The sequence below is a fragment of the Vanessa atalanta genome, chromosome 5 (assembly GCF_905147765.1).
Source record: "Vanessa atalanta chromosome 5, ilVanAtal1.2, whole genome shotgun sequence".
Taxonomy (NCBI): Eukaryota; Metazoa; Arthropoda; class Insecta; order Lepidoptera; family Nymphalidae; genus Vanessa; species Vanessa atalanta.
In genome coordinates, this window is record NC_061875.1 from 209,531 (window position 1) to 233,885 (window position 24,355).

At 39.0% G+C, this 24,355-nt stretch overlaps 1 protein-coding gene across 8 annotated transcripts; it reads left to right on the top strand.

The window, feature by feature from the left end:
• The first annotated feature begins 265 nt into the window (after positions 1 to 265).
• Positions 266 to 23,879, top strand: LOC125063972 (2-oxoglutarate dehydrogenase, mitochondrial). 8 transcript variants are annotated; one of them, XM_047670719.1, is made up of 20 exons: positions 267 to 431; positions 1,778 to 1,890; positions 4,103 to 4,237; positions 8,464 to 8,614; positions 9,519 to 9,586; positions 11,600 to 11,732; positions 15,539 to 15,617; positions 16,011 to 16,187; positions 17,917 to 18,065; positions 18,144 to 18,229; positions 18,309 to 19,082; positions 19,156 to 19,409; positions 19,568 to 19,680; positions 19,754 to 19,941; positions 20,593 to 20,686; positions 20,762 to 20,954; positions 21,205 to 21,342; positions 21,425 to 21,589; positions 22,597 to 22,704; positions 23,043 to 23,879. In XM_047670719.1, exons 2-20 carry the CDS (start codon positions 1,804 to 1,806, stop codon positions 23,140 to 23,142), a joined length of 3,192 nt encoding a protein of 1,063 aa, XP_047526675.1. In that variant the 5' UTR covers positions 267 to 431; positions 1,778 to 1,803; the 3' UTR covers positions 23,143 to 23,879. The 8 variants fall into 8 exon arrangements, with proteins under 8 accessions (XP_047526681.1, XP_047526675.1, XP_047526677.1 ...); XM_047670721.1 differs by lacking the exon at positions 11,600 to 11,732 and adding an exon at positions 10,402 to 10,519 and having other exon boundaries at positions 268 to 431; XM_047670722.1 differs by lacking the exon at positions 11,600 to 11,732 and adding an exon at positions 14,527 to 14,629 and having other exon boundaries at positions 269 to 431.
• Positions 23,880 to 24,355: the final 476 nt, after the last annotated feature.

A 24,355-nucleotide genomic window follows, 5' to 3' on the forward strand; every position in this document is an offset into this window, starting at 1 on the left:
TCAGTAGTTTTATATACCGTGTAAATCAGTGGCGCCATCATGTTAAATAAATACTGTACCTGAAACCAAGTTACTTTATAAAATTACAATAATTTTATTATTTACTGTTATTATTCAAGAGTAAAGGAAATATCGCGTCAAAAAAGCATTCATAACACAGTTGCTATTTACCAAAACATAATAATTTCATAAATTGAAAGTATTGATCTTACAATGATCGTTGTCTATGGTAGGTTAATCTCACTTATAACAGCACTACGTTATCGTCCACTGTACACTTGTACAGTTTCTCGCTGTCGTTTTAAGATTAGTCCTTATCTGTGGGGGAGAAAAAAAGCACGAAACGGCTGTAAAAGATGATTGGTGTAGTTTTTTGATTTATTTCAAAATTAATTTAAAAACGAAAGTACCAATTCGAAATAGTGTCAAAGGTAAAACGAAACTGAAATTTTATATATTTTACAGTTCTTTTTTATTGGAAATTACAAGGTTCAGCTGAAGTCTCAGTGCTAACATTTCATTTTGTACGTAATAGAAAGGTGCGTGTTATGTAACCTTGAATCACGGGATTTCAGTATTGATTATTCATCTCTATTTATTAGAAGAAAGTTTTATAAAAGGTAGGTACGTGCTTTATATTACAAAACAGATGTAACAGCTTTACCAATTGCAGCAAGTTTAGTCATAAATGGCACGTACCGTATCGGCGTGTAGTTCAAATTGATAAAGATGATAAATATTTTTTGTTAATAAACAATAAAAAATCTTAATAATTCCTCAATGATAACAAACTTCAATAAATTTTTTATAGTGACTTTACCGAACATAACCTTGAAATTTCTGATGAGCAATTGAAATTTCTCTCTTTTGATTTTAAGTTATTATAAAATCATTATAAGACAAGTTATTCTAGTATTCGTCTTCACATTTTGGTCTTTATTAAGGTCTTTCGAATAAAGATATAATTAAATTTTATTACTTTAATAGGTTTTCACTTTCTATGCATGGTTATTTTAGTTACACTGGATTTTTGGTATTGTGTAATTTTGTTATGGACTGTGGTGTTCAAGAATACACCATATGCTAACAGACAGCTGTTATTAATATTATTAATGTTAAAAGCACAACCTCCTTTACTTTAATAAGATTTGTCACAATAGTTTCCACAAAAAAGATTTTTTTCAAATTGAGAACATAAATTAATTGCTCATAATATTAACCAAATTTACTTAAGTATACTTAACACTTTCTTCGGTGATATTATTTAAATTCCGAAGCAAAGGCCAAAACATAAAATACCTTGTCAGTGTGCCAGTTACGTTGACATTGTGATTGTGACAGTAACCTACTTTTCTTGGTTATTCAAAGTGTTATCTTCTATTTTTTATAAAGTTATCATATTGTCTGTATAGTCTATAACAACAATTAATACAAATACGCAAATAATGTTAAGTTTTTTTTTTAAATATTTTTTTAATTGTATTATATATTATAAGTATATAATGCAACAAATATTTTGAAATACTGTTATGTACTTCAAACATATGTTACTGTTACTTGAAATTTTGTACATTCTATATCAATTTAGATTATTGTCTATTAATTGTTAGCCTAGCTACTATGTTACTTTTTAAAAAAATGACAGTTCAAGTGCTTCTTACCAATAAAAAGCAACATATTCATCAAAAAATACTTAAAATGTTGCTTTTTATTATCATATGAATATAATTTTGATTTATTGTAAGCAAAAAGTTTGTAACAAATTATTTTATTACAGAATAAATTTAAAAACAAAAAACAAACATGCATCGTGCAAGAGTAATACTTCAGGCGTCAAATAAAATAGGCAATTCAGAAAGATTTGCATCATGGCTTCTCAACAAACCACAGGTTAGTCAATTTCAATATAAGTAATATTATTATTTGTATACTAGTGGCACAGTACACACAATGTACCTACATCATGTGTTTTATTATACTAATATTACAGAATCATTGATCTAGGTAGTACCGATAGGCATGTATAGTAGTGTAGGCACTATTTATTTAGTAAAAATTTAAACAGTACTGATGAATCTTCGTATTATGGAACTTTGCATAAGACAGAGAGATAACTAACAACAATAAAACAATTTGGTTATTATTACTTGTGTTAAAATTGTGAGTTATAAGATAAACATATGTACTTGGTTTTATTTGAGCAGTTGATTAAACTGACTCTATAATATAATGCTATATACTCGATAATGATCATTGAAATGAAACCTTTGCTGTTTAAAAACACAATTTTTCATTAAAAAAATATTTAACATCCTCTCCAAGTATAATAATAACTAAAACCAAAATTTATTTCAACATATTTTAAATGACGATTTCCTCATCTGACATTTGACTATATTTAAATGAGACCGAAAACTATTTCGAATATATTATAGAATAATACATAGTGTGTTTTTACTTGTAAAGTGTATAAAAAACAAATACTAATGGCGGTAATGGTATATTTGTAAGTGAGAAAATGATAAATAAGTAGAAATTGAATTGACCAAGAGCTAACTCTGCAGATGTGAATTAATTTTCATAAGTACAGTGAAATAAATTTATTCATGAAAGGATAATAACATATTTTTGTCAAAGTCACCGTTGATGGAGATCATATTAGTTAATGTTTTTTCATGACACTGCCATTGTGGATTATTAATAACAATGTGATGAATATTATCTATCATATTTTTGGTTTTATCTTGATGCTGCATTGAAGATAAAAAGCAGCACGAGTGGATCCTACAATTTTAATTTATCATTGTTATATATTGATTTATTGGCAGAATATATACTGTTTCCTTTTTTTTTATCATATCGGTAGACGCAAGAGCAAATGGGCCACTTTATGGTAAGTGGTCACCACTGCCCATACACAATGGCGCTGTAAGAAATATTTACCATTTCTTACATAACCAATGCGCCACCAACCTCGGGAACTAAGATGTTATGTCCCTTGTGCCTGTAGTTACACTGGGTTACTTACGCTTCGATCCAGAACACAACAATACTGAGTACTGCTACTTGGAAGTAGAATATCTGATGAGTGAGTGGTACCCACCCAGATGGGCTTGCACTAAGTCCTACCACAAAGAAATAAATAATATCAAGTGGTCGAGCCTTCCTTACGATTTTAACAAAATAAAAATAATAATCATTTTCAAATTAATATATTGCAATAGGATAATGAATGGTATGTAGTTATGGTATTTATATGTGCATTGTTTCATATGTTCAGTGTGGTCTTAAACTCCAACATCATAAAGCCTAATTAATAACTAAGTACTTAAAGCAAAGATGTAGAAATATTATATTATAATTATATGAATTTTATGATAATATTATGAATTATATGAAAATGACGACAAATGTACCAACATCGTGTTTTATTCTGAGTCCAATAGAGAGCACAGTGTATTTGTTACTAGTTCCGACATCCTATTAATTATTCTGAATAAATATGTTATCAAATGCGAGACGAGCCCCTACATTGATAAACTTATCCATAATAAATAATGACTAATCAATAATATGTGTAAATAATAATTATATAAATTGTACGTTTGATCTGTGTGTTCATTATATTATATTTTAATTATAACCTAAACACACACACACATACACTGTGTATATTTCTTTAAAAAGTTAGAATGCATTCACCTCAGAATGTTGGAGAAACGTTCTTTAAACATTACATATAAAATTTGATTAATGATAATTCGTCCTTCATCTTAACACGTCTCACTTTAATGTTAATGTATTATTTTATATATAAGTGCGGAGAAGACTCAGTGGCTAGAAAACGTAAACAATTTTAGCCCAAAGTTGTGGGTTCAAACCCGATATTCACCACTGAATTTTCACATGTTAAATTTGTGTTCGCGATGAGTTACATGTATATCGTCACCAACCAGCAGCGTGGCGGAATAAACTCAGTCTTGATTCAGTTGTTGGACCCATAGACTTACTTTATCGAATTTTCAATAAAATTATTATATTTATTATAGTATCGATTGTTTAATTATCATTTAGGTTATTAACTTATTAATTTCTTAAAAAGGCTGCAGCCATGACAGTTCAGGCCAATCGATTGAAGAGTTCTACGGCGGCGGAACCTTTCCTCAACGGATCGAGCTCAGCTTACGTCGAGACTATGTACAACGCCTGGTTGACGGACCCCAACTCCGTACACGCTGTAAGTATAAAAACCCCCATTTATCCAGTGAGTAGTTTACTGAGCTGAAGATCTCTAGTATCTAAATTCGATTCGAAGTCTTACGTTTTTCTTAAGAAATAGTCTGTAAACATTTGTTAATTGAAGTTTCCGGTCGAGTTGAAATGTCGTCCTATTGAAATATGAGAAGGTCGCACTCTGATATAAAAGTGATTTAATATCCAAAATATTATAGTTAGGAGGACGCCCTCAAGTTAATGAGATGTCTCGTGATCTAGTATGAACCGCGGGACAGAGCTAGTATATCAGTCCTTGTTATAAAAAAGATAAGATTAAAACAATTGTCGCGTTTTTGACAGTGTGACATCAGTCAATGATAAGACTATGTTATGTATTATGTCTAGGAATTGAGGATTTTCATCAATACTATACGCCGCGGTGTCGTTTTATATCTGTTGAACGTCTACGGAGTTAGTAATCTACATCTAATTCGATTATATTTCATTTTTAGACGTAATTTTTCGGTAATATATTTTGGGATAATATGAAGATACCAACCGCTTAAATTCTGTTAAGTGGATTAAATGTTAGCCCTAATAGCAACCCGGAGTTACGTAATGACACTTGTTTCCTAAGCACTGTATATATGTCAAATGAACGGCAACATATTAGTAAAGTTATGCATTAAGTACGACTCTTAGTATGTAAATGTCGTCCAACGTTAATAATATTTTAGTAGAAGATATGTGTAACATCCGAGATATCGGTACGATACAAGTGTCCGATGGCAATGGAAAGGCTTAGAGAAATCATAGCGTAATGATGGATTCGTGTCTGTTGGCTGTTCGCTTATCTCTTTGTTATGATAAATGCGTAGAAGATTATCACTATCGATTACGTTATTACAATTTACTTTGCAATTTGAATGTGATTTACGTTATGAGTTATGACTTAGCGCGATTCTTATTTTAAAAGTGAATTTAGCTTTCTTTAGGTAACGGTTAATCACGCGTATAACGTGTTAGACCGCCCAGTAAATGGATCAGAAGGTCGTAGATTCAAATGCGGGCAAGCATTCCGAAAGAGAGTTCGTCTTGTGCTGAGTTCTATAATGCACGTTGTTCGCGAGTATCTCAAACGCAATCAAATTATCCGCGGCAGTATTGTTTATAACTTTGTATATAAATAAAATTAAATCTTGCGTTTAAAAACATTATCAGATAAGATAAGGCATGTTACACATAACAAAATTATATTATAGACGATTAAAATCGTGGAGTTTGTGTTCGTTGATGTATTATATTTGTGAACAGCTGATGAATTGCCTGTCGATTCTTCCCGGTAATGTTTAAATTCAAAACTTGTGGTCGTTTATTAATGTAACTGCCAATAAGAGCCTTATTGAATAAATTACACCTATGTTTTATAGCCATTTTCCTTTTCATGACGTCATTTAAAATGTATTGACACATTTTTTTACTTTTCCTTCTATAAATGTGAGTAGCGTGTCAATATCAAAGTCGTTCCAAATAAAGTACAGATTTTTCATCTTAATTGTCAAATAATCTACAAAGTAAATCGTAAATGGTTAGATGTCGCCGTGACCACCAAGGCCTTCACGTGAAATTTCCACACAAGGTCAATTCGCTCGCGAGCTCTAACTCGATCCGTTTAGCGCTCGGAATTACATAAATCCGCTCCGTGATCGGTTTTTTCTGGTTAAACTGTTTGCTTACTTAATATTTGTGAATAAAATTTGTCAAGTCGGACGTGAGGTTGATATTACGATTACAACAGTTACTGTTTGTTAAGTTAATTAGTTCAATGGATGATTTGAATATTCAGCATTTCAAGCGTCAATTAACAAGATAATAATTATAATGTTGACACTGAATTTTGATGATATATAACCGGTAAAAACTCAGAATACATATGCATAGTATATTTAACTTTATTACATATATCAACTACAGCTTAATCCAATGGTAAAGATATAAAGATAAACGAATCTTACATTTATATATTCCATGCGATCCGCTGACAGCTCGGCTATATTATGCACTACAAATAGTTCTTGATCAATACGGCACGTTGCAAGCCCGTCTGGTGAGGTACCACCCGCTCACCAGATATATAATATATCCGCTTCTGTTTTAGGGGTGAGTGAGCTTGTGTAATTAAAGGGACAAGGGACATAACATCTCAGTTTCCAATTTTTGTGGCGCATTGGCGATAAAGAATGGTTAATATTTTTAGAGCGCCATTGTCTTATAGGTCGTGGTGACAACTTGCTACACTCCGCTTAACTATTTCATAAAAAAATGTTCAACTAGTTACATCCACTTTAATATTACTCCCAAAGTTCCGATATCAACTTCCCTGACTTTAAATACGTCATATTTTCGAGAACCCATAATGAAGAGCATGGGTTATTATAGATCGCGACCGATGAGGTCATCTCACTTCAAGGTCAAAGTTGTTTATTTGTATTTACTCCTGCCATAGGTATAATATACATACGTATATTTATATATTGTGAACGATTAGGTTTTTATCGATTTAATCTTGATCATATGATATCTGTAATGTAATTAAAGGTACATATAGTTAATTTATGTAGTAGTTTAGTTTCATCTTCATAGTGTCATTGTTGGGCTCAACTAAAAGGTGTGCTATGTAACTATATTCATGAAACCTTTATTTATTTGACAGAGACTAGAAAACTATTTTTATCAACTAATGTCTTGTGTCCATGAAATTTACACGAAGGGCACGGCTACGTCTTATTCTAAAATTAAAACTTTCAAATTAGTTTAATAATGATACTATACGACGACTCTGTGGTCGAGTGGTGTGTACACCGGTTTTCATGGGTACGCCACTCCTTGGTCCCGGGTTCGATTCCCGGCCGAGACGACGTAGAAAAATTTCATTAGTTCTATGTTGTCTTGGGTCTGGGTGTATGTGGTACCGTCGTTACTTCTGATTTCCATAACACAAGTGCTTTAGCTACTTACATTGGGATCAGAGTAATGTATGTGATGTTGTCCAATATTATAAAAAAAAAAATATTACTATAACTAGTGTAGTTAAGCTCTTTGCTCCGACTTTACACGGATGAAATAGTATTACAGATCGATTCACTCAAGGAGGCGCGACCGCTCCTCTTTAAATTAGTAACTGCCTACATTAGTGTGAGTGTGACGCGTGCTTGTATGACGTCTTATTGCACGTGAGTTTGAGTTCGAATGATGAATTAAGAGTAAGGAAAACAAAAAATACAAATTACATAATATTTATTAAGTTTATTTAACAAATTAATTTATTTCATGTGGAGGGGCGCTCTCATCCGATCTAATAGATCTATACACGCCTCATGTTATTTTATTTTTTTTAATTGGTGTATATAATTTATATCGTGCCCGACGAAGAAGGAAAACATGTAGCACTATACGACACATATTTATATTGATGTCCTTCTGATCGATTTCGAACGCGACGATGACTCTTAACGGAGTGCAGCTAACTGCACTATTTCGACCGGAGACAATTCAGACGCTAGACCAATAACTTTATGGACTTTCCAATGCATGGAAATATCCACTCCTGTCTTACAGTGAGAATTTTGTGACCGAAAAATTCAATAGTTTGTAGTTTGACCGTAGACCTCGCGGTCCGCCTTATAAGCTGGCCACTAAACGCTGCAAGGGTATCGAAATATTCGATACGATGACACAATTAGGTACAATTTGCTAGAACGTTCTGTTTCAAGTGCGCGGTGCAATTATCGCGCGCCCCTGCTCGCTGCATATATAAGATCGTAGACGCGATTGTTACGTACGATTTCATGATTAACTTTATCATCAGACTTCGCACTCTCATTTCTCGCGGTTAAAGGCGAAAAGATAAAAGTTGAGGTCACTTGCTGTAATTGGGATTCTACGCGTTTTTATATTGAAAAGTCAGTATTTTTAGTACTGATATTATATCTTTAACTCGATTGTGTTATAGCTGTTTCACACGAGAGTCATGTAGGGGGAAGTTGTATTTTAAATTGCATTATTTACACGTTTACGAATACCTATCGGTTGAGGGTAAAGTTGTTTTACAAAGATATGCTAAGATATATTCTTAGAAAGTGAGCGAGGATTCGAGTTGTCGAAATCAATTACGAAACGAATCTCACACTTTATAGATAGCTCTTAGTGATATGCCCAATGAATACACCACGTCCGTTATTGTTGTAGTCGTGGGACGCATTCTTCCGCAATGCGACTAACGGCGCCCAGCCCGGCGTTGCCTACACGCCTCCGCCAAATCTGGCGCCCTATTCTAAGAACGAAGTGCCGCTGACGTCGCTCGTCCCGGCGTCCGGCGGCATGCCCTCCATCGCAGCCGGTAAGTGTCTCGCTAAATGTCATGCGCCAACCTATAAACGTCTAATTGATCAGCTTTATTATGTGTGTTATTCCATTCGACACTTTATTCAAATTTGAATTAAATTTTGTTTTTTTTTACTTTTATTAAAAAATGTTCAGAATTGAACTATTGTTGGTTCTGTAATTTTTCTATATTTCAAAAGAACACGAAAAGCGTAATAGTTCACGTATTGATTTTATTAACTTCTCATACAGTTCTCTTGAACTAAGCGTACCTGAAGCCGCAGTGCGACAAAATATATTTAGCGATTTACGCTTTTCTACGTTGTTGTCTTATCTTGTACGACATGTGTATGACTCAACACGATACGACATTATTAAGGTTTGTTTATTTAAAAAAATACGTCACACCCCTGTTAGTAGTATTACTTTACACATAGTTCGTCTACCGTATCGCGCAAGAATATAAAAATAGTGTTTTTTTAAACAAACTTATCACAAATTAGAATAATGTTATGACCTTAAAAGCTATATTTATACTATCAGTGGTCAAATATACTGAGGATTAATTTATTGCTAAAAATGTTTTTAATTTATATTCTTTCGTTATAAATAATATGAACGATTTTCCTTGAACATAAAACATTCAAAAACAAGTCCGGTGAACGAATTACGTCTGGGACTCCACCGGTTCTTTAATTTTTATTGACCTGTTTATGAGCCATTTGAACTATCACATAAAAAATATACATTTACCAAGAGTAAAATCCTTCATATAATTACGATAACAATTACGAATAATTGTGTTATAATGCTCCTTTATGAACTGCGTGTCTCCACAAACCAAAAATTATGAAGTTTTTTTTCAATGCAACACAACATCTATAGCGATAGAATTGTATAAGATATGCTATGTGTAACAGGCTCCCCCATCAATGAAAAGATCATCGACGACCACCTCGCTGTCCAGGCCATCATCAGGAGTTACCAGGTGAACACTTTTCCAATTGACCATTCACATTTATTATTGTTTGCAAATGTCTTTTACGTGATGTCCTCTATAGTCCCCCCCCTACTATTATCACTTGACATGGTGTTTGAGAAACATATTATATAGAATTTAGAGCCAAAAATAATAATGAGGTCATGTACCATTTTATATTGACAATGTTTATTGCTCTCGTCGTATCCTCATCGTAATTAAGTTATTTAATGACTGTGCGTTTGTTGTGTGCCCCTTATAAACGACTAAGTTTTAATTTGTATCAGTAAAGAAAATGGCTGATACAGTTATTTAATTGATTTGTTAAATTTTTTGCAACTGCACGTAGTTTTGGCACCGGGAACACGCTCGTTGTAACCTTTAACACTGTTATTACTCTATTTATACACTCTTGACACTCATTTTAACAGGAACAAAGTAAATAAGCTTGTATGTAGTTAATAAATAATATGGATATAATGTTATGTAATAGTGGAAGGTTGCAGAAGTTAGTTCAGCAGTCGCAATAACAATGTAAAGGAAACATTATAGATGAATATATAAGATGCGATCAGCAATTTAGTGATGACGAGTTCAGTTAACTCGTGAAGCGACATTACCACACTTATCTGCCAGAAGCCGGTCCCTCGATTCACAACCTACGGCCGCGGACGAAACTCGTTCAAAGCAGTCGGTCTTAGAGTTCAACGTATCGCAGTCCGACGGTTTCGATCAGACGCGTCGGAGCTAGCGGATAAGTGTGGCGAGTGTGGGCTCGGCGAGTGGGCGTGGGCTAACGTGAGGTGGTGGGGGGTGCGTGGCAGGCTCGCGGGCACCTGGCGGCGGACGTGGACCCGCTGGGCATCAAGTCGGCCAACCTGCCCGAACTGGGCATGCGGGCGCCGCGCTCCGAGCTCATCATGAGGAAATATTTCAATTTCGGTACGAGCGTCGCCGACTGTATTGTAACGATCACGATTGTTCATGGCGTAGCAGTTATTGATGTCTGCGTTGGCGTGACTAAATCTAGGAAACTCCAGGTCCCATCTCGGGCGCCACTTTTATGAATCTTTAAATCTTAGCTTACTTTGTTTGAGTACATCGTAGCGGTAGTGAGGTCGATGAAATTTGTCTTCCCATAGAATCTTACTTGTAGTTACGCCAACCGTTTGCCACACAATAAAAGCTTTACACGCATCTCATCTCAGCTCAGTGATCACACTGCAGAACGTCATTAACAGTATTCAGATGTAATTTGATTATCTTTTTTGCATAATATGATTTCGATGTACACTGCAGCGCCTCTTGCTTATTAAAATCCGTTCAGTTAAGTGTTCGCAAACTGTATTCAGCATGTGATGGACATCGCAGCACAGTTTTAAGTTTGATTTGCAGTAGAACGGTAGTTCAGCAAGCTTTGAACAAATTAACAAAATTAATATTTTTATGTTATAGACGTTCTATTAACTGACTAATTCGACCGATCTTAAAATAAATTGCTAGTCTCAATATTTCTATCACTCGTGTAACGAAAATACGAACGTTTTTTAATACTTTATTTAGCTTACTGGTCTTGTGGGGGGTTTTATCTGGTGGCTTCTATGTATTAAACGGTATATTATTTTCTAAGTATTGTATTACAGGTATAATGTATAATGTTTATGTTTCTATTTCAGCTTTATTTAGTATGAAATTAAAATTAACGCAGTTAACGAGTCCCATGTTGAAAAAGTAATGCTCATATAGTTTATAGATAGGGATGTTTAAATATGACCTCGAATATAAGTCAGTAATATGTATGTAGGGCGTAGACTTTACGATAAGGAATCGATTCAAAACCCCAACAATAATAAAGCTTCTTTCGATATCGAAACGATAGTACGCTAGCTCAATATATACAACAAGAGAGAAAAGAGAGAACTTAAAGTTCGGGGCTCCGCCCCCGGCAGCGTAAAGAGACACTAGCAGTGTCTCCGAGGGGCTCCGGAGCGCCGGGCGGGCTGACCGTTGCGTTTCGTGTAGTCGCGCGGGCACCTGGTGGCGCGCCTCGACCCGCTCGGCATCAGCACGGGCGACCCGGCGTCCAGCGGCGACTGGCACGGCGGGCTGCGCGCCTTCGCCAGCGAGGTGGTCATTAGGCAGCACGTGCGGTTCGGTATGCGCCCCGTATCGCTCTGCACTCCGACACACTTAGCACGTTGTTTTGTACTTGGAATACCGGATTCGAATGTATTGTGGGAAAGCAGATGGGCTACCGGATCACCTGACTGGTCAGTGGTCTCCGACACGTAGACACTTGTACTAAAAATACTGAGTGTTTCCTTACGCCGTTATCGCTTCACGACCGACATATTCTAAAATGATACGCCCCTTGTGCCGGTAGTTACAGTAATATAAGCCGAATAAAGTAACATAAAGTATTGATATTTGGGGGGTAAATACATGTATAGTAGGGTAAAGATTATAACTGAACTTGACCGTACAACGAATGCTAAGTGGTTGGATTGTTTTAGTATGATTATATATATGTTTACACAGTTGCACTTGGGTTGGGGAATTTTCGGTTTTGCAATTATTCTCACAAATTCTTTGATTTCTCTTATAAATAAAATGTCGTCGTTTTTTGAAACTATAAGAAGGTGCGATTGTTTGGTTGTAGTGGTTTTATTGTGGCGCTTTGACAGCGGTGCGCGGGTCTCGGTCAAGCGTACGGTATAAAGTGTATTATTTTCGGTGTTGGTTAATTATTCTCTCTTTGGATATGGACATCTTGAGAATTATAGACATATAACTAATTATTGGATCGTATTTCACTTGGCATTATATTGGCTTGTGTACTTGGTATCTTATTCGTTTGTTATATTTCCACATTTGATTCTCGTATGGCAATCTACCAAGACATTTTGCGCCGTGCAAATTGTCCATAACTATACATAAAAAAATATAAAGATACGCCTAAGAGTTGCAATGTGCTAATTATAATACGAATATTATTAAACGACAATAAGAAAAATATATATTTAATTAAGTACAAACTTTAATAATATTTAACTTCCTGTTTTATCAACAGTACTGTTAAGGCTGGTTAAATTTTCCATTTTTTTTTTGCTACAAACGAAAATAACCATTGCTTAAACTATAGCTTGTCAAATTATTTTTCAAAAATCGATAACCGGTCTAGAAAGGAGTTATTAACATTCATATCTACAATGAGAGGTCATTATCAATGGTAACTTTGAGACTAGCTTTTTGATGTTCGGTCTTTATACTAAAATATATTTTTCTTGTGTGGCTCTGTCTTCGCTTTATAATCTGTAATAATAATTCAACAGACGAGAAGAGTTATACTCGTAAACAATATGCCGTCAGCGATCATATTCCTTTACTAGAATGTTTCTATTTGAATGATTATATAATGTGAGAAAGGCTTCTATGTAATAAACTCAGGTAATATTAAAGTGATTTCATTTACAAATGGTACATGAGATGAGGAAATGTGTATATAATATTACTTGTCTCTTAGAAGTTAGAATCGCTGCCAGTAGCCTAAGACGTGAAGTTATTTACATAACATGTGATCTAGGTACAGAAATGACTGCGCTGCATAAATACATAGGGAAGTATGTACATTTATGTACAATTACTGAGGTTAGTTAATTGTTTAATGATATGTGTATGTGATGATGAGTTATTTATACATAACTAGATTATGATCGTATTAGAGGAACAGTAGAGGTATTCTGTAAGAATGAAATCGAATCTCACCGTTGAAAACGAGCGTGAAACGTCAGAATGTTACACGAGACATTGACTGTAATTATTATACAATTTATTCGATACACGTTTTTAAATTGTCAATATAGCACGAGTGAGATACGCAATCAATTCATACTGCAGCTTCTTAGTGTCTCCGTATTGGGCAAAGGACGTATCGAGTTCATTCCACTTGGTTTGAAGCTGCATTCTTTGATTAAGATTCATGTGCCACTGGTATCGCGGCTATTCCAGTGTTTGTATCAATAAATATATTATGGTAATCGTAAACTACTGGAATATTACAGGAATTGGAATTACGAATATGAAATATAAACAAGGTGACAGTTGTAAATATGCACAATTGTCTATGTATTGTAAAATCAAGTAAAAATACGTTTTTATATAAATATATATTCATTAATTCACACTTCGGTTTCATTGTAACAATATAAATAATGTATTTATTGCTATCTCGTTGCTCGAATCTTATCAGATGTCACAGCAAGTGTTAAAAATATGGATGTGGCATATCTTATGTAACGCGGTAATAATAACCCGACGGCGTTTTGATTTTAACTCTCTCGTATATATCGTGCTCAAACGTTACTGTTTAGTTACTGCGCTTTGTATCATATTTTAAGAAATAGTATGTCATATAATATATAACATGGCGGATATTTGACAAGTGTATCGAGTATTTATAATATACACGCACATATCATGTATTCTAACGGTTAGTGCCTTTGCGTAGTTGGGTTTCAGTTTTTTTTAACTGCGTACGATTACATGTTTCATAATATGATGTATATTAGCACAAGCATCAACTGCAATCACCTCGTAGTACTCGGTAGTCTTTGTATTTGCACAAATCGATGCAATATTGTTGTATCATAATATTTTTAGATATCGTACACAATACTTTACACATTTAGTTTCTAAGTAACCGATTGAATGTACTACAAAGTAGATGGATGCTTAGACTATAGTTTTATACACTTAGGAAGAAGGACTCCATTTTCAGTCATAATTATGTTTTATTATTATGTAATATATGGTATGTATATTTATATAATGTCGTTTTTGGTTTATTCTTACTTTATGCTTCTTATCTATGATTTTAAAATAACTACCTAACCGAGGGTTACGCAGTTTTTTTTGGCATACTTTCTTAACAAATTAAAAACTAAAAACAGATCCGAGGACACCATATAGCGAAACTCGACCCGTTGGAAATAGCAAACTACAAATTGGCCGGTAAAAATCCTCGGGAGGTCATTCACAACAGCTACAGGTTCGGTAAGGAGACCGCTCACCCTGGCCGCTCGACGTAGCCGAATGGGTAGTTATGGCGACGTAGTAAAACGAAATCAGCTCAAAATAAAATTGAAAATATGAGATAATATTTAAGATTTTATTTGCATTTTTTATCATAATATATTATGTTCGTTACTTACGAGACTACGCCATAACTACAGCCGAAGTGTCGTCCCGCACCGCCCTCGGCGCGCACCCGCACCTCCATACCGCCATACCGCCATACCGCCACCGCATGCTCCCGACGTCCGACACGCCCCTTGTTCCTAACGTGCATGCCGCCTCCGGTACTCCCGAGTTATATGTGCATGCCCTTATATTATGTATTATTGATATGTAAACACTCGTGTATCGTATATTTATATCCACTGTACTCGTACATTGTTGGAGTTAAAGAAAAGATCGAGGTGACCTTGAGTGATAATTTTACATCACCGATCCTGGATCGCCGCCAGTAGCACATTTCGACACGCATCGTACATCGGTACCGTAGGGATAAAAAACCGATTAATTTGGCCGATGTGATGTACGGTAAACATGATACGTGTTCATATTTCATCATGATATATTTATTATTATTGATTGGAAATCGTAAACCACGGCTTGGTATGGAATGGTTTGGGATGGTTCGATAGGAAAATTGTGTAGATACATGAGCTCTGGATGTCACGGTCGACTTCACGCCATTGAATGTAAGATGCTAGTAAAGGGATATGATGTTACCATCGCAGTTTGCTTTTTTATGTGCTTTTCCTTGTATGTAGATTAATTTTTCATTTTAATTTGTACTTTGTTAAAAGTTTTTTTTTAATTGGTGATATTTCTTGCCTGAGTTATATTTCCAATTGCTATCCGAACGTTCGTATTCTTATAAAACACTTATTTTTTTAGATGAAGCCGATATGGATAGGGTGTTCAAGTTACCCTCCACCACATTTATTGGTGAAAAGGAGAAAGCATTACCCCTCAGGTGAATACTATGACATTCTTAATTCATACTTGAATAGCAGATACACCGGTGGTACCGTTGGTAGGAATTTGTGCAAACCCGCCTGAGTAGATACCATCCCCTCATAACATACTCTATCGTCAAACAATAATAATTAGTACCAATACAAGAAGCGGCTTAAACTGATTACATTATATATTATAGAGTTCTTGTGTATTCACTTAAATTGTCGACACTTCAAATGTTAGTAAAGTAGGTTACTTGTTATCTAATGCTTCAGCGTTATTTTTAAAATTAACCTTAGTTTTGTTTTCAACGTTAAGACAGACCTTGAATAACTGAACAGCGACGACAATTGTATTCCGATTACGAATTCTCTTAATGTATTTTCAAATTAACATTTTTATTTTTCAGAGAGATTCTGAATCGTCTCGAGGAGGCGTACTGCAACAACATCGGTATAGAGTTCATGTTCATCAATTCTCTGGAACAATGTAACTGGATCAGGCAGCGAATGGAGCCCCCCAATGTCACCAAGATGAGCCCCGACCAGAAGAGATTGATCCTGGCTCGTCTCACGAGATCCACCGGGTGAGAACAACTAGTGTTATATGCAAACTAGTTATTTAAATTATATTTACCTAGTAGGAGAGATTAGGTACCATCGACTCATCATAGAATATTTTACCGTCAAGCAGCAATACTCAGTATTGTTGTGTTTCGGTTTGAAGGATGAGTGAGCTAGTGCAACTTCAGGTTGCTCAGGTTTGTGTCGCATTGGTAATATCAGAAAAATTGATACGGCGCGAGTGTTTATGGGCAGTGGTGGCCACTTACCATAAGATAATGCTGACGATGACGACATAAAAGATAAAAAGCAGTAGTGACCCACAGCTCCGCAGAAGCCTCTTCTCCTTACAGCAAATTCTTCCATAAATGTCTGGCACATAGTATCCTTTACAAGCAGGTATCCTCACGATCTTTACCATGACATAGAGGCATATATGAATAAAAAAAAAGTATTGAAGCACTTGAAAAGTCACCGGGCTAATCTGGATTTGAACACGTCGTTTAAGATCCACTTATTCTATCAAGTGGCCATCGCGACTCGTATTTAAACGATATTTCTAATAATAATCATTACACATATCTAACACATCTAATCACATTTAACAAGTGTTAGTTCAAATATAAGTTTAAATAAAATAAAGGGAAGTACTTGAATTGTAAGTAAAAATAGATGATGCTTTTGTACCGGTATCCAAGTTGAAAGTAATCTTATCTGATACAATACACGGTCGCGTCGGTCGGTGATAATGAAGTTTTATTTCCTTGACATTGCTCTGATTGATAATGCCCAGCTTATCCGAGTCGATCCCACTCTCACGCTCAGATTTAAAGTGTTTGATAAGAAAGCAATGTTTATCCTTAACAGCTTATATAAGTAACCCATAGGAAAATTAAATTCACTCTTTGTAAAGTGCCAATCCACAAGTAAATAGAGTACTTAGCTAATAATATCTATTAATAGCGTAGGGCAATTTTTGTCCCAGAAATTATGGGACGATAGCTGCACATAAAAAATATTGGTTATGGTCTCATTTTGAAGAGCTCCAGCCGCAGATGTGCAGAAAAGTAAAGAGGATTCTTGATGGATATTTACAAAATTTTTTCTATTTAGCAAATATTTCATGAGAGAGCGGGAAAAAAGTTACTGGCCGGTTAGACAGCGGTACGGTACTACGGTTGTGTAAGAAAAAAAAATGGAAAACGTAAACAAAATTAAAGGGAATTGTTATCGACAAACTCCAATTAGAACTGAACTAATGTATTTGACATTGAATTTCATTTAAAAAAGGTTTCATCACTTTGGCTTCAAGGTGTGTGACTTGCAGTTTACAATGAAATGAAATCAAAATAAAACTTGTCATAGTTTTCGAAAATCATAAACCTCTTTTGAATAAACGCGATGTTTCACGAGAGACCAACTAGTATTTATTTATGGCCATACTTATTTTGTTACTTCATATACGTAAGGTATGTTTTGTAATATTTGCTTTTTGCTCCGATTAATTATTGTAAATTGTAACGTTTGAAGGTTAATCTTACTGAATAAAAAACATTAGCAATGTTTATAACATGCTCAGGGAATAAGAGCTGGGAGTTGTTATCGTCCTTATGTGATGTTTATTAAATTTCATACTTATATAGACTGGACATTAAGTAAATAAAACTATACAATATTTCATTAAATGATATTATTCATTTAATTATATTTTTAATATATTATTCAATAAAATATCGTTTCAATTCTCGATAGATTTGAGAACTTCCTTGCAAAGAAATGGTCGTCGGAGAAGCGGTTCGGCTTAGAGGGCTGCGAGATCCTGATTCCTGCCATGAAACAAGTCATCGACACGTCGACGCGACTCGGCGTAGAGTCTATCATCATGGGGATGCCTCACCGAGGTAGGCACGACACACCAGCCTGTCATTGGCCTTGAATTGGTATAGAGAGTAGCAGGAGGTAACCGCGCCGCCCCGCAGGTCGCCTGAACGTGCTGGCCAACGTGTGCCGCAAGCCGCTGCACCAGCTGTTCACGCAGTTCGCCGGCCTGGAGGCGGAGGATGACGTGAGCATGTAGCCTGTAGTGTGTGCGTATGTGTCTGTGTGTCTGTGTGTCTGTCCGAGCTCACGCCGTCCGCTCGCAGGGCTCCGGCGACGTCAAGTACCACCTGGGCACCTACATCGAGCGCCTCAACCGCGTCACCAACAAGAACATCCGCCTGGCCGTCTGCGCCAACCCGTCGCACCTGGAGGCCGTGGACCCCGTGGTGCAGGGCAAGACCCGCGCCGAGCAGTTCTACCGCGGTGACAACGAGGGCAAGAAGGTCATGTCCATCCTGCTGCACGGCGACGCCGCCTTCGCGGGCCAGGGCGTGGTGTTCGAGACCATGCACCTGTCGGACCTGCCGGCCTACACCACGCACGGCACGGTGCACATCGTGGTCAACAACCAGATCGGCTTCACCACGGACCCCCGCCACAGCCGCTCGTCCGCCTACTGCACGGACGTGGCCCGCGTGGTCAACGCGCCCATCTTCCACGTCAACGGCGACAGCCCCGAGGCCGTCATGCACGTGTGCAACGTGGCCGCCGAGTGGCGCGCCACCTTCCACAAGGACGTGGTCATCGACATCGTCAGCTACCGCCGCAACGGCCACAACGAGGTGGACGAGCCCATGTTCACGCAGCCGCTCATGTACCAGAAGATCCGCAAGACCAAGCCCGTGCTGGAGATCTACGCTGACCGCCTGATCGCCGAGGGCGTGGTCACCGCCGAGGAGGTCAAGGACGTCAAGGACAAGTACGAGAAGATCTGCGAGGACGCCTACAACCAGGCCAAGCAGGAGACGCACATCAAGTACAAGGACTGGCTCGACTCGCCCTGGTCCGGCTTCTTCGAGGGCAAGGACCCGCTCAAGGTAGTCACTGTGCGGTCGCCGGTTATGATTGGCGCCATCACATGCAGATATATTATATACGATTTACCCCCAGATGTCCCCCACCGGCGTGGTCGAGGAGACGCTGGTCCACATCGGCAAGCGTTTCTCGTCGCCACCTCCAAATGCGGCCGAGTTCGAGATCCACAAGGGTCTGCTGCGTATCCTCAAAGCTCGCATGGAAATGGTCGAGAACCGTACCGTAGACTGGGCTCTGGCTGAGGCCATGGCGTTCGGATCACTCCTAAAGGAGGGCATTCACGTCCGTCTGTCCGGAGAGGACGTAGAAAGAGGAACATTCTCACACAGGTAGGTTTCATTATTATTTTAATATATAATAAATACTAACTAACTAGTGGTAAGTGGGATACCACTAGCCATAGACATTATTAGGAAAATTAACTGTTCCTGGCACTCGTATTTGTTTAACATTGTCACATATAATTGTTTTTTGTTTTTTTCCACAGGCATCACGTGCTCCACCACCAGAAGGTGGACAAGGCGACGTACTGCCCGCTGGCTCACCTGTACCCCGACCAGGCGCCCTACACTGTGTGCAACAGCTCGCTGTCGGAATACGGTACGTGTGCGTGCGTGCGTGCGTGCGTGCGTGCGAGTGCGTGCGAGGCCGCAGTACAGCGAGCGTGTTGCAGGCGTGCTGGGCTTCGAGGTGGGCTACTCGGTGACCAACCCCAACGCGCTGGTGCTGTGGGAGGCGCAGTTCGGCGACTTCAACAACGTGGCGCAGTGCATCATCGACCAGTTCATCTCCAGCGGGCAGGCCAAGTGGGTGCGCCAGTCCGGCATCGTGCTGCTGCAGCCGCACGGCATGGAGGGCATGGTGACTGAACACTCCTACGCTTTCTAGCTACTGATGCGATGTTGGCCAAGCCTTAGATGTATCTTCCGAAGAGCGGCTTAGGCTGACTGAATCTGACATCATGTATCATATTTAAAATAATGTTTTACTAAATCGCAATGTCCTCGTATCGTTGTGTTCCGGTTTGAAAGGTGAGTGAGTCAGTGTACCTGCAGGCACAAGGGACATAACATCTTAGTTCCCAAGGTTGGTTGCGCGTTGGTGATGTAAGGAATGGTTAATATTTCTTACAGCGCCATTGTTTATGGGCGGTGGTGACCACTTACCACCGGGTGGCCTATATGCTCGTCGGCGAACCTATACCATAAAAAAACAATATATATGTTGCTTTATTTTTGGAAAAGAGGAATAGTAAACTTTTAACGATTTCTGTAATGACACATAGCTTATTATTGGAATAGGTAACATATTCGTTTTCAATAAAAAAATCCTGTTAATAATTAGCTAGTCTGATCAGCAATTTAAGATAATTAAGAAGATTTGCTTCCAGTTAAATCATCATCTGAAACGGTGAACAAATTCGAATGAACTAATTTATCTTAAATCTGAACAATCGGCAACAGTCGATCTAATCGAGTGTGGCCCGAAAGTGTAAGCCTCGCGTGTGCGCAGGGCCCCGAGCACTCGTCGGCGCGCCTGGAGCGCTTCTTGCAGATGAGCGCCGACGACCCCGACTACATGCCGCCCGAGAGCCCCGACTACGAGGGTACGTGTCCGCCCCGAGCCCGCCCCACCACCCGCCTCACCCCCCCGCCGAGCCTGTAACCGAGTGTGTCCGCAGTGCGGCAGCTGCACGACTGCAACTGGGTGGTGGCCAACTGCTCGACTCCCGCGTCGCTGTTCCACATCCTGCGGCGCCAGATCGCGCTGCCCTTCCGCAAGCCGCTCATCCTCATGACGCCCAAGTCGCTGCTGCGCCACCCGGAGTGCAAGTCCTCCTTCGACGACATGCGCGACGGAACCGCCTTCAAGAGGTACCTCCCGCGCCGAGACGAGTCGGGGTGGGGCCGAGAGAACCGATCGCGAGGAAATCTCGTTCACCATTTTATATCACTTCGAATCGATTCAATTGAGGCGCGATAACGTAACTAAAAATAATATCGAAATTGCGTCACAGTACCGCTCGCACTCGCGTCTCTCGGATTTCGACCCCGCCCCGGCCACTCGGGCGAAGGGCACAGTCGTACGAGCGATGACGGCACTCGGCCACCCGCTGTCCCCCAGACTGATCCCCGAGGAGGGCCCGGCGGCCGACAACGCCGCCAACGTGCGCAAGGTGGCGTTCTGCTCCGGCCGGGTGTACTACGACCTGCTCAAGCAGCGCCGCGACCGCGGCCTCGAGAAGGACATCGCCATCGTCAGGTGCGCCCCCGCCGCCCCGCCGCCCGCGCCCCGCGCCCCGCGCCCCGCGCCCCGCCGCTCATTCAGGCCGTGTGTCCGACAGGTTGGAGCAGATCTCGCCGTTCCCGTACGACCTGATCAAGGCTGAGATCGCCAAGTACCCGAACGCGCAGCTGGTGTGGAGCCAGGAGGAGCACAAGAACATGGGCGCCTGGAGCTACGTGGAGCCCCGCTTCCGCACGCTGCTGCAGAACCAGAAGCAGATCAGGTTGGCCAGCAGGGGTTTCGACATCGATACTCGATAGCAAATGCGTACCAGATTTGATCATGTTATGCCCCGGGACGGGCCATGGGTGGAGCCGCTCCCCCGGCGGCCGTGCCGACGGTACACTCGCCGGTAATTCCTGAGAATTTAATTCGGACCGGCAGTTTCAGCTTCATTGTTCATGTATGAATATTATAGTGAAGCGTAATAGAGTTCACTGAGCCGCGTTTACCGGCACACGTTTATGATACTTTCGATACCGTCGCGATAGACCGTAAAAAGGGTACGATGTCTGGAACCATTGATTATGATATGATCTATATTTTTGCTATTGAAAGTTCAAATGTTTATTCAACGCATCATTTATTTGGGGTAAATTAGCTTGAAAAATTATTTTGAGAAAAAAAAAATGCGATTCACTTTATAAAAACAATTTACCGACTGTGGTTTATGCTGCACTGATTTTATGAAATATTTGTTATTTTTTTCTTAGTAAATAAATAAATAAAAAAAAAAAATTGCAAAATTTCTATTAAATAAATTTTACTTCTTTAGAAAAATCGAGCTTCGAAAAAAGATACACAGATGGATAGAATAATAATTACATCTATTATTATTTTTTTTTTTTAATTATTATGTCACAATAACAGTAAAACTTGTATACCTATATTTTTTTATAGTTATGCAAGTATGTAAATGTATGTGTTTACACACTAAGCCGAGTGAAATGCCGCTTTAAGATGTGAAGTTCCTTTTACAATTTATAAATGTTATTTGATACAAGCTTCATTTTTTTTTCTATATAGCACGTATTTTGCACATTATAGTCTCACTAGGAGATAGAGAAATAAACGAACATTTTGGTATATGCATATGAAAACATAGCTTGCAGTTGACCGCGGTCACTCACTATCAAGTCACTCGCATGCCGTTTCCCTCTTCACGTATCCTCCATGTAACCCCTCGCACGCCGCTAACCGTCGAACCATAACGTCGGCCATTGGTTGCAGGCCTCAGTCGCGATCGCAATCGGTCGGTTGGCTTAGCCAGCTGTTCGGGCGCGCTGACGGCCCCCAAACCGAGCAACCACAAACTGAGACCGTCCCACGTACTATTAGGTGAGATTGGAATCCACCGAAACTAGTCCCCCCCGAGGGTTGGCGGGGTGATAGACGAGGCTCACACGGTCACATAACGCACGTGTATCAAAAAATAAATAACTAAACCGAGTTGCAAAAGCTGCCAGTGAAAATTATCGGACGAAACGACTCGAGGTCGTCCATCGCCCCCCCCGCCCCATCCCCCGCCCGCTCCGCTGACGTCGCCCTCCGTGTTCATCTGCCCATCGCTCTCAGCTTGTGGTTCACTCCCCTCCCGTCGGCGGCAGGCTATGTGTGCGTGTGTGCGTGTGCGTGTGCGTGTGCGTGCGTGCGCGGCTGACGAGCGCGTGTTGCAGCTACAACGGGCGCGCCACGGCGGCGTCGCCGGCCACGGGCTCCAAGGCGGCGCACACCAAGGAGCTGCGCAACCTGCTCGACGAGTTCTGCGTGCTGTGAGGCCCGCCGCGGAATGCATCAGCTTATATTTTTTTATTTTCGTCGTAAATGTCAGTATTTTAAAACAATTCTCTTTACCGTTAGTTAGAGCGCTTAGATGAATTCTAATTTATTTATTGATCGTAGGGTGGGCCGGTCGGTGGGCCGGTCGGTGGCCCCGTTTATGTTTAACGTTACCCGTAGTGTCTCCGGAGTTGTAAATAAATCCGAACGTTAATTTGTAAAGAGCGCGCCCGCCCCGTCGACTCGGTCGTCGATGGCGGGTCGCGTCTGCTCCCCGGTCCGAGACGACCCGCTATTTATTGAATATGGATAATTATAAATGATCGAGTAGCTCGAAGTATTCGAACACCTGCAGTAGCTTAGAGGTACCGGCACAGTCAAAAGATATTTAAATAGATATTATTCGTAGTTTAGTCTCGTAGTTACCACATGTAAGGACTAACACCAAACCGACGTACTATCGTACCGCGTAGAGGACTGTTCGCAGTTTAACTGTCGCTGATGTCTAATTTGTAATTCGATCCGAAGCTTTGTAAGTCGCGTGTATTATATGCACTATTGTTGTTAAAATAATTTTGATCTTATATTTTTGAACTCGCTCAGGATTGAAGGGGAAAGCGTGATAGGGAATGAAGAATGTTGCGTGACAGGGACAGGTTTGGCAGGCAGCCTGAGCTATTTATTGCTACGTTAATTTGATCTAGTTACTTTACAATAAATATATATTCAGTAAACTTGAAGCCTTTTATTTATTTGATACCTCTTACCAGTCATAGTATCGTCAGCAATCTTATACAATATCACAGATACCTTTAACGTAGAATATCTTTTATATACAATAAAAAGAAATAGAGAAGGGCATAAAATTATCCTTGTTGAACACCCATTTTTAGCATAGATCCAAAAAACTTTATTCCATTAATGATAACTTGTTGGACTCTGACTTAAGTTTAAAGCAATGAGATCAAGAGCTTTACTTTTAACGCCGTAATATTTCAACTTATATAAAAACCGTTTCGTGCTCTACACAGTCAAACGCTTTAGACAAACCGCAGAATACTCCAATACCATTATGTGATTTTTTTTCATGCATCGCAAATATCATTGAGAAGTGCATCAGTTGTCGAGCGAACTCTCGTATAACCGAATGGCTCTTAAAAATAGTATTTGTACCGAAATATACGGAAACTTGAATTAAAATAAATTTTCA

Bases quoted from the DNA above. Each gene is read 5' to 3' on its own strand.
- LOC125063972 (XM_047670719.1), top strand. From the start codon at position 1,804: ATGCATCGTGCAAGAGTAATACTTCAGGCGTCAAATAAAATAGGCAAT. The intron at 15,618-16,010 runs GTGAATACTATG...TTTATTTTTCAG, and splicing joins GAGAAAGCATTACCCCTCAG to AGAGATTCTGAATCGTCTCG. The intron at 19,681-19,753 runs GTACGTGTGCGT...AGCGTGTTGCAG, and splicing joins CAGCTCGCTGTCGGAATACG to GCGTGCTGGGCTTCGAGGTG.